This window comes from Macrotis lagotis, chromosome 4 (genome assembly GCF_037893015.1).
Source record: "Macrotis lagotis isolate mMagLag1 chromosome 4, bilby.v1.9.chrom.fasta, whole genome shotgun sequence".
In the NCBI taxonomy this organism is placed as follows: Eukaryota; Metazoa; Chordata; class Mammalia; order Peramelemorphia; family Peramelidae; genus Macrotis; species Macrotis lagotis.
In genome coordinates, this window is record NC_133661.1 from 245,874,398 (window position 1) to 245,892,604 (window position 18,207).

Below are 18,207 nucleotides of genomic sequence, written 5' to 3' on the forward strand. Positions count from 1 at the left end.
TTATCAATCTTATTTGATACAATGCTAGGTGAGTTAACTTTATAAAACAACAAAAAGTGAGGGAATAAGTATAGGTAAAAGGGAAGCAAAATTGTAATTTTTTCCCTTATATGATCCACATAGAACTCTTGAGAATTAATGAAAAATTTAGTAAACTCACATAAATAATGAAATTTTTTGGATATTACTGACAGAATCAAGAAAGTAATAATAAAAGGGAAACTACATAAACTACAAAAGAACTACATAATATACAAAATATTTAAGTGTCTACCTACTAAGATAATTAGAGGATATACACACACACACACATATATATATATAAATAAAATACTCTTAATGGAAACAAAGATAGTTCTAAGTAATTAGAAAGAATCTGCTCATGATTGCCTGCTAAAATAATAAAATGACAATAGAACCAAAATTAATTCACAGATTCAGTGTTATACTAATCAAATTATTAAAAACTTAAATTTAAAGAACTAGAAAAAATAAAATTCACCTACAGGAATAAAAATGGGAATAAGTTCAGAAAAATAATAACAACAAGTATGAAATTGTTTCTTTTTTAAGTTATTTTTGCAACACACTGGGGTAAAATGACTTGCCCAAGGTCACATAGCTAGGTAATTATTAAATGTCAGAAGCCACATTTGCACTCAGGTCCTCCTGACTCCAGGGCCACTTCTATCTACTGTGCCACCTAGCTGCCCCAACAACAGAAATGAAAAAATGAAAAAAAGTTATGTCTATGAAAAAAGTTAATCTAGTAGTTGTTCTTTATCTTAAAATATACAGTCTTAATCTTGCTCTCAAAAATAGTAATCATTCAAACTATTTTTTACTGGTTAAGCAATGGAAAAGTTGATTAGACAGACTATGTATATAAGATTCAGAAAGAAAAGATCATAGTAATAAAGTGGTTTTGCAAACCCCCAAGTTAAGTATATAACAAAAACTGCTGGGAAAACAGAAACACAATCAAGCAGAATCTTACATCATACACCAAGACAAATTTCAATGAATAACTGACTAAATTAAAAAAAATTGCACCATAAATAATCCAGGAAGATACCTTGCAATTGTGGATAAAGAAATATCTGAAATATCATTTTATTATATTGGCACTCAATCATAAGCAGGTTCTTTCCAATTATTTAAGGGGTAAGAGGATCATGGGAGGTGAAAGGTAATTTAGATTATCCAGAATTTAAAAGCTTTTCCCAATAACTGAATCAATGGAGTTAAAAGTAGAAGAGAAAAATTGGGGAAGGGAGATATCCATAAAGCAAATTCTCTCTTCTGGTATACAAGAAATATAAAACACTGATTCAAATAAATAAGAAGAAACATTCCTAGTAGATAATGATCAAAAGATATGAATATTCAGCTCTCAAGGGAAGAAAGCCAAGCAGTCAACGAATTGGAAAAGTGTTATAAATCATTAATAAAACATACAAATTAAAACAACTTTGAGTACTGCCTCACACATCATATTAGCAAAGCTGCCCCCCCAAAAGTATAAGGAATATACTTATACTTTTCAGTATAAAAGTATACTGAAAAGACACTGGTAGAGCATTATAGAAAGCAACTCAGAACTATACTCCAAATGTCACTTCTTGTGCTTACCTATGAATCCAGATATACTTGTCTCAAGTATTTAAAAGAAAAAAAAGAGGGACAAAAAATCCACATATAGAAAAATATCCATAGTATTAAAGAACTTGAAAAGAGTGGTGCTTATCAATGAGGGGATGTTTCAACAAATGTACAGGAATATAATAGAATATATTCTATAATACATTATGAAAAAGAGATTCAGAAAAACTTAGGAGGACATGTATAAACTGCTACAGAATGAAAAAGAACCAAGAAAATAATGTATACAATCACTATAACATTATAAAGAAAATAATTGTAAAAGACTTAAGAATTCTCTTAAATGCCTTCTAAAACTCTAGAAGTCTGAAGATGAAGCATGGATGTAACTCATTTTTCAGACATGGTTAGTATATGAATGTATTTTGCTTAACTATGCTTGGTTCTAAAAGGAAGGAGTTAGAACATAATATAAAAATGGGGAGACTTAAATTTTTTTAATTTATGTTAGAGATTAGGAGGAATGTCAAAGAAGAACAAAGAAACAACATCTTTGAAACAAATATGATGAATTTATAATTTAAAAAAACGAGTTGTATGTCATAAGAGATGATCAATTTCATGTATACTGTATAGAAATATTTGTTTGATGGGTTTTGTCAAGTTCAGAATAACAAAGAAAATAACCACTTAAAAACAAAAAGATAGAAATGATCAGAAAAAGTGGGCCAGTAACTCAGTGAGAGTAAAACAAAACATTTGAACAGTCAAGTGATCTCCCTCTACAGTTCTTAATGTTCTATTCCTCAAATTATTAGTTATAATATCAATATTTAAAATTTGCAAAGTCCTTTATAACTATCATTTCATTTGATTCTCACAAATGAAGTGACATAGGCATTATTATTCCTGTTTTATAGATGAGGAAACTGAGGATCAGAGAGGTTAAGTGACTTCTCTCTAGTCATAAACAATCTATCTGGTTTCAAATTAGGACATTCTAACTATGGCTTCCATTAACTTTCCACCACATCACACTGACTCTCCAACTTGAATTTCTTTATCTGTGTAAATGTTGAGGGTAGTAACTACCAAATAATTTGAACATAGTAAAACTTAATTGAAGGGAAAAGACAGAATGAGGGCTCTATGACATTGCCCAGATCCTTTGTGTGGGACTTATGGAAGGACATAGACAAGAATTTCATAGGCTAGGAAGGTGTGGATAGGTTCTGATCTTTAGTATTGGTGTAAATAAGCACCCTGAATTCCTTCAAGTATTGATATCTATCCTTTTCTCCATAACATATAAGGCACATCAGTGTTTAGTATTTGTTGTATTGGGGGCGGCTAGGTGGCGCAGTGGATAGAGCACTGGCCCTGGATTCAGGTGTACCTGAGTTCAAATCCAGCCTCAGACACTTAATAATTGCCTGTGTGGCCTTGGGCAAGCCACTTAACCCCATTGCCTTGCAAAATATATATATATATATATATATATATATATAATTTGTTGAATTGAATTGATGAAGCTTCATGCTTTGACCATGTGTCTTGAGAGGTAGCTCTGTACTTAAATCATCCTAAACAGATGGTTATCAATCTTATTTTTAAAACTCCTCAGGGAAAATTTCCCAGGCTCTTATTTTTGTTGTTCTAATATTTCATCATGCTTTTAGTTATGAAATCCAAATCCCATTGCTGCAATTTAGGCTTATTTCCTTTTATTCTGATCACTGTGAAGCAAAAGGAAAATGGGTCTTACCTCTGAGTGCTTCCTATCTAAGAAGAGATAGAGTGCAGACATTTCATATCATTAACTAGCGAACATTTACAGAATATCTAAGTACTAAGCACCAAGCCAAGTACTTTGTGAGTGTTATCTTTTTGATTTTTCTAAAAAACTTTGAAAGGAAGGGAAATTATTAACATCTGTTTTATAGCAGAGCCAACAAAAGTTAAGTGACTTGCTCAAGGTGATAAAGTGACTAAATGTCTATGAGGCCATATTTTATTTTATTGTACAAATATTTTATTTGTTTTTCCAATTATATACAATAGTAGTTTCTACCTATAATTTTTTGGTAAGGTTTTGAATTTTACACATTTCCCCCCCACTCTCCCTTCCCCCTCCTACAGAAGGCAGTCTGATAATGTTTACATTGTTTTCATGCTATGCATTGATCAAAATTGAATGTGTTGAGAGAAAAATCACATCCTTAAGGAAAAAATAAAATATTAGAGATAGCAGAATTATGTAGTACATAAGACTTTTTTTTGAATCAAAGTTAATAGCCTTTGGTCTTTGTTTAAACTCCACAGTTCTTTCTCTGAATGCAGATGGTTTTCTCCATTGCAGATACCCTAAAATTGTCCCTGATTATTGCACTGATGGAATGAGCAAGTCCATTAAGGTTAATCCTCACCCCCATGTTGCTATTGGGGTGTACAGTGTTTTTCTGGTTCTGCTTATCTCGATCAGTATCAGTTTATACAAGTCTTTCCAGGCTTCTCTGAGATCCTGATTTCTATTTGAACAATAATGTTCCATTGAATACATACCACAGTTTCTTTAGTCATTCGCCAATTGATGGACATTCACTTGATTTCCAATTCTTTGCTACCACAGAGCTGCTATGAATATTTTTGTACAAGTGATGTTTTTACTCTTTCTTTATGATTTCTTCAGAGTATAGACCCAACAGTGGTATTGCAGAATCAAAAGGTATGCACGTTTTTATTGCCCTTTGGGCGTAATTTCAAACTGCTCTCCAGAAAATCAGTTCACAGCTCCACCAACAATGTATTAGATTTCCCACAACCCTTCCAACAATGATCATTATCCTTTCTGGTCATATTGGCCAATCTGAGAGGTGTGAAGTGGTACCTCAGAGATGCTTTAATTTGCATTTCTCTAATCAGTAATGATTTAGAGGACTTTTTCATATGACTATGGATAGTTTTGATTTCCTATAGGGCCGTATTTTAAATCAGGTCTTCTTGCTTCCAGGCCCAGCTTTCTATTTATTATGCCATCTAGGCAGTATTAAGTAAATGTCAAAAAAGATCACTTAAGATATAGTCAAGGAGTTAAATTTCCTGTTGTAGATTAACAAACAGGTTTTAAAAAATATTCCCAATCTACAAGTTAAGTAAGAATATCGTGAATTATTGGACTATTATGGTTTACCTTGGGTAATGAATGAGTAAACAAGAATATACTAAGCACTCATATGATTCTACTGGGCATTGAGGATGAAATGGTCCCTGCCCTCAAGGAGCTTACATTCCATAGGGAGAAACAAAGTATACACCTATTAATACATATATACAAAATATCTAAAAAGTAAATACAAGTTTGCAAAGACGAAAAGGCAGAGGATCAGGAAAAGCATTTTGTAAAGGAGTCACAGTTTGAGTTGAACTTTGAAGAAAGCTAGGGATCTAAGGACAAGAGAACCTACATGGGGTGGGGCGGGGAGAGATAGATTGCAACTAAGCAGAAACAGAAAATGTAACGTTGTGTATACATAGAAGAGCCAGGAGCACAATTGGCTTTTTTATTTTTTGCAAGGTAGTGGGGTTAAAGTGACTTGCCCAAGGTCACACAGCTAGATAATTGCCTCTGAGGCCAAATTTGAACTCAGGTCTCCAGTGCTCTATCCACTGCCAACTAGGTTTTTGACTGAATTGAAGAAAGAATGGAAGCAAGTAATGTTTAATTTAGGAAATGTAGATTGAGACAGGATTGGGAATGACTTTAAACACTAAAGTGAAAAATCTGCATTTTATCAGAGGAAAAAGAGAAGAGTTGACAAGGTCAAATCTGAGTTTTAAGACTATTTCTTTTTCCGCTGAGCAAGAAAGATTTGAGCCAAGACCATTTAGATTAAGATTGTTGAAGCGGGGCACTTGAAGAGAGCTGAGAGCCTGCCGGCTCACCTGCCTGAGAGGACAGAGGTAGGTGATGGAGGGAGAATCAAGTCTAGGCAACCGGTTGGCTATTTGGGGCTAAGGAAAGCACAATGGAGTATGATTACAGGCTGTATTGTGAAATCTGGGGCATTTGGGGAAAAAGCAAGGGCATTGCCCTCCACAGAAAGTTCGGAAAAGGGAGGGGGAATGAAAGGAAACTAAAGTGAAAGAATGAATTCGACCGGGGAAAGTCACTTTCTATTTCCAGGCTTCAGCTTTCTTTTCTGTAAAATGTTAGGATGGAATGATCTTTTGCTCGGCTCCTTCATCTTCACTACCTCAGTGAGACCCGGAGTGCGCCCTTTGCTCGAGAAAAGCCAAAGTCAACTTTCCTTTTTGCTCAAAAAAAAAAATAAATGACAGTCTCGAGCAAGCTGACCTCGAAGGTCAGTTCCACCTCTGAGGATTCACGAAGCTCACGACGAAGATAGCATGGGGGGGCCGAGATCCCAGCTCCGCCGATCCTCCACCCAGCCCCGTCCCCTCCCCTTCCTCCTGCGGCGGGCTCGGCGGGCTCGGCGGGCTCGGCGGGCTCGGCGGGCTCGGCGGGCTCGGCGGCCTCGGTGGGCTCGGTGTGCTCGGCGGCCTCGGGTGGGCTCGGCGTGCTCGGCGGTCTCGGTGTGCTCGGCGGGCTCGGCGTGCTCGGTGTGCTCGGTGGGCTCGGCGGGCCTCGGTGGGCTCGGCGGGCTCGGCGGCCTCGGTGGGCTCGGCGGGCTCGGTGGGCTCGGCGGGCTCGGTATGCTCGGTGGGCTCGGTGGGCTCGGTGGGCTCGGCGGCCTCGGTGGGCTCCGGCGGGCTCGGCGTGCTCGGTGGGCTCGGTATGCTCGGCGGGCTCCGTGGGCTCGGTGGGCTCGGCGGCCTCGGTGGGCTCGGTGGGCTCGGCGGCCTCCGAGCCTGCTTCCAGGCTCTCTGAGCCCAACAGCAGGGACCAGGGAAGCCGCACGTGGGCAGAGCCCCGGCGCCGCGGAGCCCGGGCCTCGGCCGCGCTGCCTCCTCCCTCGGCGGCGGGGCCAGCCTTGCCCTCTCCGCCTCGAGCCGCCGCCGGAGCGCGCTTCCTCCCACGGCCGAGCGCCGCAGCCCGGTCCCCGCCCCGGGGCCCCTCCGGGCCGCCCCCCCCCCCCGCTTCGCTCTCACGTCCGCTGCGCTCTCCCCAGCGATAGGCCGCGCCGGCGCCCGGGCCCCGCCCCCGCGCGTTGGATTGGTCCGCGGGCCCCGGGCCGTTCCTCTCCGCCCCGCCCCCGCCCCCGCCTGGGCCAGCCCGAGCCGGGGGTGTTGGGCCCCGCCTCCATGTGACTGCCGGCTCGGAGGCGGCGGCGGCGCGGCTGCTATTTCCGGTGTGCCGGCAGTGGGCGGGCGGGGTGCGGCGCCGAGCCCGAGCGGCCGCCAGAGCCTCGCACCTGGTGCCGCCGGCAGGATGCGCCCGGGGCCCGGGGGCCTGCTGCTGCCGCCGCCCTCCGCTGCCGAACGGCTGCGTGGCGAACGGGGACCTGCGGAACGGCTACGTGAGGAGCAGCCGGGCCGCCGCCGCCGCCGCCGCCGCCAGCAGCCAGGTACGGCGCGGGGGGCTCGGGCTCCCCCGGGACCGCCGCGGGGTGGGGCTCGCGGCCCGGGGGCCAAGGTCCGAGGCGGGGCGGGGCCGCTGCCCCCCGAGGGGGTTGGGCCCCGGCTCCTCCCCTCCCCCCCCTCCTCCGAGCGCCCCCCCCAGGATGCTGGTCCGGCCCGCGCGGCCCTGGGGGCGCCTTCCTGTCACCTGATGCGGCCGGGCTCAGACCCCCGCGGGGCGATGTGGAGGGGCGACGAGGACTGACAGCCCCGGCTCGGCCCTCCCCAGGCCGGGCCGCGCCCCCGCTGACCTCTCCCTCCTTTCCTCTCACTCCACTTCCTCCTTTCTCTCAGGTGCTCGCCTTACCTGTTGGTCCTTGGGGGGGCATACCTTTGGATCCTCCCAAGGCTGTGGGAAGAGGACCCCGAGGCTGACAGGCGGCCTTCGGGCGCTAAGAGTGCCACGTGCAGAGCGGAGCTGCAAAGCCTCTTTACCTTCCTATCGGCGGCCGCCCCGCACCTGGCCGCCCCGCGGGCACGCACTTGCCTCTTCTCACCTCTTTTGGAGAGGACCCTTCCACAGGGCGGGGGAGACGGGCTGGTTTATATGGCCCTCACTGCACCCAGAGCCGAACAGACAGCCCATAAACTAGGGGATCTTTTGACCTGATAGTGACTGCAGGGAGTCTCTCCTAACTGAGACCTAGGGTTGACTCACCAATTGGGGTGGCATTTCCCGCAGAATATCCAGCAATTCTGTGTGCACTAGTTTCTCGAGGTATACATGGATTACAACCAAAAATCGCACTGTCCCTGTCCTCGAGGAGCTCCGAGTTCTCTTGCAGTGCCATTAACCTCCCTCCACTCACCAGTGGAAAGTTTGAAATTCAGAGCAGCGACTTTTTGCTGTCAGGTCTCCTTGCTCTAAAAATGTACCAGGTCTTTGTGGGATAGTGGTGGTGCTTGGCAGTTACTATTAAACAGTTCCTTCCAGGACTGTGTTTTTTGACTCTGTGTGTGTTGCAGGGGAGTAGCTTGGTACCTGATAAAGACTGTTGTTCAGTAGTTCTTGAGTTTCTTTTTTTAATTTTTTAGGTTTTTTTGGCTTGCCCAAGGCCACACAGCTAGGTAATTATTAAGTGTGCAAGGTCGGATTTGAATTCGGGTACTCCTGACTCCAGGGCCGGTGCTCAGTTCTCAGTTTCTGATCCCAGGAGTAACCCCATTTGGGGTTTTCTTGGCAGAGGTATTGGAATGATTCACCATTTCCTTCTCATTTTACACATGAAATTGAGGCAAACAAGTTTAGTGATTGGTTCATTTAACACATGAAGAAATTGAGACAAACAAGATGAGTGATTTGTTCAGGGTCACCCAGCTAGTATTTGTGGTCAAATTTGAAACTGGGAAAATGAATCTTCCTGATTGCTATCCACTTTGCCATCCAACTGCCCTGATCCAAAGTAGGTGCTTAATTAATTGCTAGTTGATTAATATTGTCTAAATTTAAGAATAATTTGAAAAAAGAAATCAACATTTCCTCCAATAGCTGTAACAATCACAGTTTTCAGTAGGATGAATATTTGTAGTTCTGGGAGAAAAGCAGAGAATTTCAGCTGTCAGGGCCCCCTTCCAGACCCAATTAGTGTTTAGCAAGGAACCAAAAAAAATCCCCAAACCACCAACCTCTGTTTTCCAAATAAGAGTGTCTTATCAATGTTTGGTAGTAATGGAAGTAGTGTTGACTTCCGTAAAGATTAAGAATAGGGCAAATAGCCTTTCTGTTTTAAAGTGTAAGGTGAACTATAGCACAGGGCGACATGAAAGGAAAGAGTCAGCCTTTCCGGAATCAGAAGGATCTCAGCTCAAATCCCTGCCCAGTATGATCTTTGGCAAGTTAATATTAATTTCTCTGACTGTTTCCTCCTTCTTTAAAGGGAGATGTCACTTATTCTGCAGTGTTATTGTGAGTGAAGTTTTATGATTTATGAAGCACGTTAATAGCCTGAATACTCTTTTATATTTTTCTTATACTTGTTTGAGAGATTAAATGCTAAACAGATTATTGGTAATAATTAAAGAAGCTTTCATTTCTCTGGTGGTATGAAAATGTATGTTTTTCTTGGGCTAAAATGTATCATTGACATTTAGTATGTTTTCCTGTTGAAGTTGTAACTAGGAAAATAAGTTGTACATGAATGAATGAAAACAGTGTTTCTTTTCCAATGGGTCTTGACCTTTCTAAGAGGGAAAAAAAGAATTAAGAGGAAGATAGATTTCAACACAGGCCTGTATTCCCATGATTGGGGTGTTTTCTGTTTAAGTGCTTCCTTCCCTTCTCCAGAAACAAAAAATATTTTCCTTTAGTAAAATGAGGGTCCCAGTTACCCCACTACTGTACTCAGAGGTTTTCAACTTATAAGAAAGATCAACTTACAAGAATGAGATTGATAAACAAAATGCAGTCTTTTTTTTTTTGCAAGGCAAATGGGGTTAAGTAGCTTGCCCAAGGCCACACAGCTAGGTAATTATTAAGTGTCTGAGACCAGATTTGAACCCAGGTACTCCTGACTCCAGGGCCGGTGCTTTATCCACTACACCACCTAGCCACCCCATAACAAAATACAGTCTTGCAACAAATGTCTTAAATGGTTGTGATTCAGACAAATTTATGCCCCAAGTGGGGGGGGGTATAAATCTTAATATCTTTTATGTCTTTAAAAGACAAGAAAGAGCAAATCCTCTGAGAAACTATTAAGATGATAGCATACCTTATTCAAAACTATTTAAATAAAGATCTTAAATTTTGAAAGAGTTAAGAGTGCTAAACTTTATTTTCAAAACTTTTGTTCAGTACACTTGGTTGGATGGAGGTATATTGCTTAATTTGCTTCCTTTATTTTTTAGCAAAGAACCCAGGATTGGTAGTTTTGTAAGGACACAAAGTGCTCCTTCATTATTTTCGTTTTTTTAAGCGGTTAAAAAAAAGGAACAAAGCTCACAGGCAATAAAGAATAAAACTAATACATAGTGACCCAATGGATTTGTTCTTCTTGGGGAAAATAGTATGTCATATAATAAAGGATAAATTTGAAAATGTGTGACACCTAGCTATATGTAAACAATTTGCTAAAAGAAATAAACTAAGCCATTATGATATGGTTTCTAAAACTAAGTTATAAATTTACTTATTTACCAAATCAAATAGTCATCCACTTTAAATGGTAACAGCTGGTTGGACTAACCAGGCTATAGGTACACTACCTTTGTAGTAATTCTTACTGTTCAGTTTCTAAATTGCATGTGTGATTACTCTCTTTGTATTTCTTTCTACCTTGCAGTTGTTTTGAACAAAGTGTTTTGTGACTTGCTGTTATTTTACTAAATTCACAGTCCTAGGAGCACAATCACAGATTAGTAAAACTAGGTGCATATATTGTAATGTATCAGACCTCTCCTTTTATAGATAGGAAACCAAGGACCAGGGGCTGAAATACATGGCATTGGGCAGTGCCACTTAAATCTGTATACCTTAGTCTGTGTGTGTGTGTGTGTGTGTGTGTGTGTGTGTGTGTATTTTTTTTTTTTGCCAGGGAACTTTTTTGTCTTTGTATTTGTTCTAACCCAGATGTTTAGGAAGAATAGAAAGTATAATGATCCCTTCCACCCTGACAAATATATGACCAGGAAGGAAATGTACATGCCAGATGTCCTCAGATTGTGCTTTGAGCCTTTCCAGAGTCTCTCTAGGCCTTCATTGAACCCAGTTTGGAGTCTTAGACTATACAATGTCTTATGGTAGCATGCTATCCTTCTCTCCCCCCCCCCCAGTTCTTTTCCTTGAAATCTTAAAAAAAACTATTTCCAGAAATCTAAGGACTGAATTGTAGTTGCAAAATGAACATGTAAAGGGATTTAAAAAATGTGCTTAAAGGGTGAAAGCTCTAGACTGCTTGTAGCGATTTAAGATTGTGTCTTTTGTGCATAGGAAAGCATTTTGAGGGGAACAATCAAACATTATTGTGTAGTGGTGCCTCTGGTTGCTTATGGATATCACCAAGAAACAGCAATTGAACAATAAAGCATTGATTTTTGCAGGCTCCCCTTCCCCCCCCCCCCCCATGTACAGCTGAATGAGAGGTGGATCTTGGTGATAATTTATAGTTAGGAAAATTTGCTATTACCAAGAGTTTTCAAAGAGTTAGAAGTCATCTTAAAGGACTCTGCAATTCCTTTTCTGCTTTTTGGTAGGGTATTATTTAAATCATTCTAGTTATTTCGATTCCCTGCAGTGGTATAATGGGAAGAAAAAAAGAACACTTATTAGGATTAGAAGAATTGGGTGACTTTGGAAAAGTCATTTAACTTCCCTGAGCCTCAGTTTTTGTCATTGTAGAATGAAGAGATTGGATGATGATGATATTTATTATCTCTTTTTAACTCTCAATTCTATGATTCCACTTTCAGGGAAGGAAATAAAATCATATCCCCAAAATAATATTTTACTATCAATAACATACCTCATAAAGCAGATGTATGGTCAATCACTTGTTCTCTCTGCAGAAATAAAGTAGTGTGGCTAGTTTCCATCATTCATTATTGGTGAGCCTCACATTTCCTTTTTGTGAGACACCTGTATCTGTCTGATTTACACAAGTTACATAACTTAAAAATTTTTTAAATTGTATTACTTAGAGGAGAAAGTTACAAAATAAACATTACAGGGTATTGTTACTTCACTGAGGTTGGGGAATAAGATTTTTTTTTGACTTTTGCAAGGTAATGGGGTTAAGTGACTTGCCTATGGCCAAACAGCTTGGTAAGGATTATGTGTCTGAGGCCTCATTTGAACTCAGATCCTGCTGGCTCCAGGGTCAGTGCTCTATCTCCACTGTGCCACCTAGCTTCCCCATGAATAATACTTTAACATTTAATTTTATTGAATATTTACATACATACATATATATATATATATATATATATATAGTACAACATTCAAATTTTCATTAGAAATCTTATATAAGTAAGCATTGTTATCCCCCACTTTGAATATGAGAACTGTAGAAAGTAACTTGATTTTGGAGTCAGATGATATTAATTTGAACTATTTTGGCACTACTCTGTGACCTTAGTAAGCAGGAAGGGTAGAGACTCAATTTCCTCATCTGTAAAATGAAGGAATTTGATTTTATCCCTTTGAATTCTAAAATCCTATGATAATATGACTTAGACATGATTACCTAGTGAGTCAGAGGCAGAGTCAGAACTGGAATCCAGTTCTTCTGGGTCACTATTTAATGCCATGAAACTACTGATATATAACAATCAAGTGGTTATATGAAGATAGGTGTCAGCTAAGTGACACAGTGGATCTAGCCCCAGTCCTGGAGACAGGAATACTCACTTTTTATGAGCTTAAATTTAGTCTCAGATACTTTATAACTGGGTGACCCCAGGCTAGTCACTTAATTCTGTTTGCCTCAGTTTCCTCATCATAAAATGAGTTAGTGTAGGAAATGCCAAATCATTCCATATCTTTGCCATGAAAAACCCTAAATGGGCCCACAAAAAGTCAGAAATGACTCAACAACAAGAAAATATGAAGATTAATTACTTAATGTTTTCTGTAGTCTAAAGACTCTTGCTTGTAACTTTATGTTCTTTATATATCAATGCTTTGATTTTATTTTTAAAAGTAAAGTCTCAGGGCAGCTAGGTTTTGCAGTAGATAGAGCACTGGCCCTGGAGTCAGGAGTACCTGAGTTCAAATCTGATCTCAGACACTTAATAATTACCTAGCTGTGTGGTGTTGGGAAAGCCACTTAACCCCATTGCCTTGCAAAAGAAAAAAGTAAAGTCTCCAAAAATATGTTTTACATGATTTCATGTGTATAATTGACATATTGATTGCTGCTCAGTGTGTGGGGGAATGGGTGGAAGAGAGATAGAATTTGGACTTAAAAATTTTTCAAAATGTTAAAAATATGTAAATATTTTAAATTATTTTTTAAAAGTCTTTAAAGTTTGTATGCAACTCTAAATTCTGCCTCATATTCCGAGGTATATATTTGAAAACAGTGGGAGAAGAATCTAAATCAAATTTGCTTTTTAATACAGATTCTTCTGACTTTGTCCATTAACAAGTATTAAATGCCTATTTGTGCTGAGTTGGAGATAAAAATATAAAAAATGGAGCAATTTGGGGCAATTAGATGGTAGAGTGGATAGAGAGCATTGACCCTGGAATCATTGAGGACTTAGGTTCAAATCAGACTTCAGACTTACTAGCTATGTGACCCTACAAAAGTCATATAACCCAGATTGCCTCTCTTTTCCCCTCCCCCCTAAAAGAAGAAAGTAATTATTTACAGTGAGCTCATATTATATAGGGGGAGGCAAGTACATATAAAAATGTATGTGACATAAATGTAAAAAGTTAATAAGGGGCAGCTAGGTAGTGTAGTGAATAGAGCACCAGCCCTGGAGTCAGGAGTATCTGAGTTCAAATCCGGCCTCAGACACTTAATTACCTAGCTGTGTGACCTTGCACAAGCCACTTAACCCCATTTGCCTTGCAAAAAAAAAAAAACCTAAAAAAAAGTTAATAAATATATAAACTACAATGTTACAATGTAATTTTGAAGGGAACTTACTAGCTTTTGGGGAGTGGCATAAGGAAAGACTTCATTTAGAAGATGAGACCTTAACTGCGTTGTAAAGAAAGAGAGAGAGAGGCAGAGGTAATGGAGGTTGAGAATGCATTCCAGGTAGGGTATCTACTGCAAAGACATGAAGGTAGGACTTGAAATACCCAGGAACAGATATAAAGTTGGTTTTATTGGATCATAGAATTCAGTAGAAAAAGTAATGTCTAATATGTACCTTTGAAAAAAGCTAACCAGAGGGATTTATAATTAATCCTAAGGGCAGTAGGAAGCCACTGGCCTGGTTTAGTAGTGGAAATCATGTTATCCACTCTAAAATTTGTCTTTTGTCTAGTTATATGTAGTCAATACTCATTTTATATTTTTAAAACATTTTTTCTTTCTCTAAATGAATACCATGGTATTTTTTTCCTACAGTTAGCATCATTCTTTTGTAAATCCTCTGTTTTTACCAGAGTTATTTCAATTTCTAATTCTATCATCTAAGGTACTTCCTCTTTCACATTCAATCTTAGTTGACCCTAGAAAATTTCTTTGTTTTTAGCTATTGAAAAAATGCCTTCAAGTTCTTTCATAAATATATCTCACAAGTATTATGTTTAGAATTTCCATCTAAAAAAATTCATCAATGTTGGAGGGAGTATAGGAGGATAGAGATGCACTGAATGCATTGCTGGAGCTGTGAATTGATCCTAACATTCTAGATACAATTTAGAAATTTAAAGTAGGGTATTTAAATTACACATAACTTTTGACCCAGGAATCCAACTACTGGGTTTATATCTCAAGAACATTAAAGATCAAATGAAGACATGTCAGAATATTCATACCAGCTTTCTTTGTGGTTTCAAAGAACTGGAAATAAAGTAGGTGCTTATCAATTAGAGAGCAGCCAAAAAAAACCCCCCATAATATATGAATGTAATAGAATGTGCAGTGAGAAATTATTTATTCAGAGAAATAATGTTAAGATTTGTATGACTTGATAGAGGGTAAGAATAACCAAGAGGAGCAATATTTATATAAATAATATAATATAATCATAAATATAATATAAATAAAAATATCACAAAAGGAAGTCAAACTGATTAAATGAAAAGCCATAAAAGATCATAGAGAATGGATAATGAAATGTGCCTCCTCACAGCATGGGGTAGGAGATCTATTAGGTGAGAATGCTATATACATTGTTAGATGTAGGCATGGTATTAAAATATATTTCTTTAATTTTTACTACTTGGCACAAAGGACAGTTTAGATGGGGGGGAGAGAAATTTTCCTCCTGTAAAATTGACTGATATAATGACAAAATGGATCAATAAAACATTTTTCTGAAATATTCAATATATTAGCCTTCTAAATATTTTTAATGTTAAAATAAAACATCAGTAAAACTAAAATAATCCCACAAGAATGGAAGGGGAGTAGAAAAGCTATATTCTCACAAACCTATTATTAATCTAAATCTATATCCTCTTAAGGGTAGTCATACTGATGGGATTATAGAGGACCTTTTAGTTAAGAGGATAAATTACATGTTCTGGCTGGAAGATATCAAGGCAAATAGTAAATTAAATTTTAAAACAAATCACAAGGTAAGCAAAGAAGAAATAGAAAAAAGATTCTGATTGTTCTGCTGTTTAAAACAGCCAGGTGTAGAATTAATAACAATGAAAGATTAACTACTACCTTTTATTTCAAAGGGAGTGAAAAATCTCCAATAACAGGATATTAGTTACTTAATAAACATTTTTATAAGGGCATACTATGTGCCAGGTTCTTGTGCGAAACACTAGGGATACAAAGAAAGACCAAAAAAAATGCTTCAAGAAGCTCCCAATTTAATGGGAAAGACAACATAAAACTAACACAAAGTATATAATGAATTGGAGTTAAACAACATAGAGAAGGCATAAGAATAATCCTGAAAATCTTCTGATGAAGGTTGAGTTTTTGACTGGGACTTTAAGGAAGCTTAAGATCCTTAATGTGATTGTGATGATGATATTTTTTCCTTCATTGTTGAAGAAGACTATGACATCAGGGAGGTGATGATGCCATGACAAGCATGTGAATTGGATTTGAGTAAGGGGGTGCTAAGTCACTAGCCTTACTTTCTTCCCCAAAGTCATCTGGGTCTGTGGCCAGCTATGGATCAGGATAACTGGAGATGGCCTTGGATGCAGGGCAATAAGAGTTAAGTGACTACCAAGATCGTACAACTAGTAAGTGTCAAGCGTCTGAGGTTGAATTTGAACTCCCATCCTCCTGACTACAAGGCTAGTGCTATATCCACTGCTGATTGTAGTTAAGGGGGAAAAGCAATGGATAGAGTGCAGGACCTAGGGTCAGAAAAACATGAACTCAAATACAGTCTCAGTTCATAGCCGGGTGACCCTGGACAAGCCACTTAACTTTATTTACCTCAGTTTCTTCATCTGTAAAATGCACTGGAGAAGGAAATGTCAAACCAATTCAGCATCTTTGCCAAGAAAATCCCCAAATGGGGCCTCAAAAAGTTGGATGCAACTGAAAAAATAACTGAACAATAATTAATGAAGAAAAGAAAGGTCCTTCCAAGGCATACCTAAGGCAAAATGGGCAATAAATTCAGGAGAGTACAGTGTACATTTATCTTGGAGACATAAAGACTGCAAAAGTCTTAGTATTATAATAGTTTACAACTTGTGGGACCAGATCTTGGAACACCCAAGGAACTTTTTCTTTAATATTGTTTGCTTTAAGAACAATAAAATGCTGGTTAGTTAGACCTGAAGGATTCCAAATTAATAGGTCATAGAATGACTTTGTAGTGTAATGCAAAAGCACTGGATTTGAAGTTGGATCACATTTGAAACCCTCCTCTGCTACTTTATTATCTGTAAACTTGGTGAAATTACTTCATTTCTGGAACTTTAGTTTCCTCATCTGGAAATTGATCTTTAAGTCTCTTCAACTTTAAATCCTCTGGTCTGATCAAGAAACCTTTTTTTAGAGAATTACCTAAAGGGAACTTGAACTAAAATATTTACCTGCAAAAGTGTCAGATATTTTGGGAGCTCAGTTCTTTTGACTTTAAACATCAAAGTACATCTATTTAGAATGCCATTGTATCTATTTAGAACATTCTCAGCTGTCTTGTAAACTTTGTGGTGTTCTGACCAAAATGGTTAATTTGTTCAGATTTAATAAAATAAAAGTAATATTTGTCAGAAAGAAAACTGGTTAATGGAGGGGTGGTGGTGGTGGTGAGTAGAGGTAGTATTTACTTTTTGCATTCCAGAGAGGTATGCATACCTATCTTGGTTAATTTGTGACTTTAAATTAAAGCCCTTCTTTGTTACAGTAGGGGACAAAGAATTAGCAACATCATCTGTATTTCAGCATGTTTTTCAGCAAAATATGTTGAAGACCACCAAGAAGCTTATTTTTTCTTAATAATGCAGGAAACCTTTTGTGCAGAATATCATTGTGAAGTCTGGTGAACTTATAAAAAATGCTAAGACAGTTTGGGATGATGATTATACTTTTTTATTCTTACTGAACAACTTTTGGGGATCAGGAAAGATTTTCTGTTAGATCTTACTACTTGGAATATCAGTTACTTCTGTGACCACCATAGTACAAAGAAATGGTCATTTATCATTTTAAACTAATCTTACCTCAGTAATATGATATTAAGGTTGTTTGACTCAGGCTATATGGCAGCAAATGAAGACCTATAGTATGTTAATATAATATACTGAACTAATCTAAATCCCTAGCTACCAAAGCAAATTAAAAAATAAACTGTTAATTTGTTTTTATTTATCTACCCATATTCTGTGGAGAGCTATCCTTTATTTAAAATGGAGAAGAAAATGGAGAAGAAAAACCCCCCAAAACCCCAAAAAGTTCACCAAAAGTAATTACCATACCAAAAAAATATCTCACATTATATGCATTTTCACACTCATAGTCTGTACTCCCCCATGTCTATAAAAGTAGGAGAGAAACCTTTGGCATTTTGTAGAGTATTAATCAAGTCAAGAAATGTAAAAACAAAATCATTATCTAGGTTTACTTTCCAAAGGACTTACATGACTTTTTAAAACTTCTATCAAGTGTGGATTGTTTTTTTTAAAGTTTTTTTTGCAAGGCAGTGGGGTTAAGTGACTTGCCCAAGGTCACACAGCTAGGTAATTAGTAAGTGTCTGAGGCTGGATTTGAACACAGGTCCTCCTGACTCCAGGGCCGGTGTTCTATCCACTGCGCCACCTAGCTGCCCCTAGTGTGGATTGTTTTAAGGGTATCAGAAAACTGCAGCAATTTTAAGTGGAGATGATACAATTAAGGGAAGAATTGTTGGAAAATTGCAATCCCCAAATTGGATGTTTCAGTACTTTTAAAACTAAAGCCAAAACTATCTTTCTGGTGAGCTAGA

At 38.9% G+C, this 18,207-nt stretch overlaps 1 protein-coding gene across 2 annotated transcripts in view; it reads left to right on the forward strand.

Annotated features, from left to right (window-relative positions):
• SPTLC2 (serine palmitoyltransferase long chain base subunit 2) overlaps nt 1-18,207 on the forward strand; it is a 233,632-nt gene that overhangs the window by 32,616 nt on the left and 182,809 nt on the right. Inside the window, exon 1 of one of the 2 annotated variants that reach the window (XM_074235630.1) lies at nt 5,890-5,963. The exons of the other annotated variant lie outside the window; for it this stretch is intronic. Coding sequence (XP_074091731.1) covers nt 5,934-5,963 — 30 coding nt within the window. The 5' untranslated portion in view covers nt 5,890-5,933. Of the gene's footprint in view, nt 1-5,889; nt 5,964-18,207 lie in introns of those variants that run through there. 2 annotated transcript variants of the gene reach the window in all.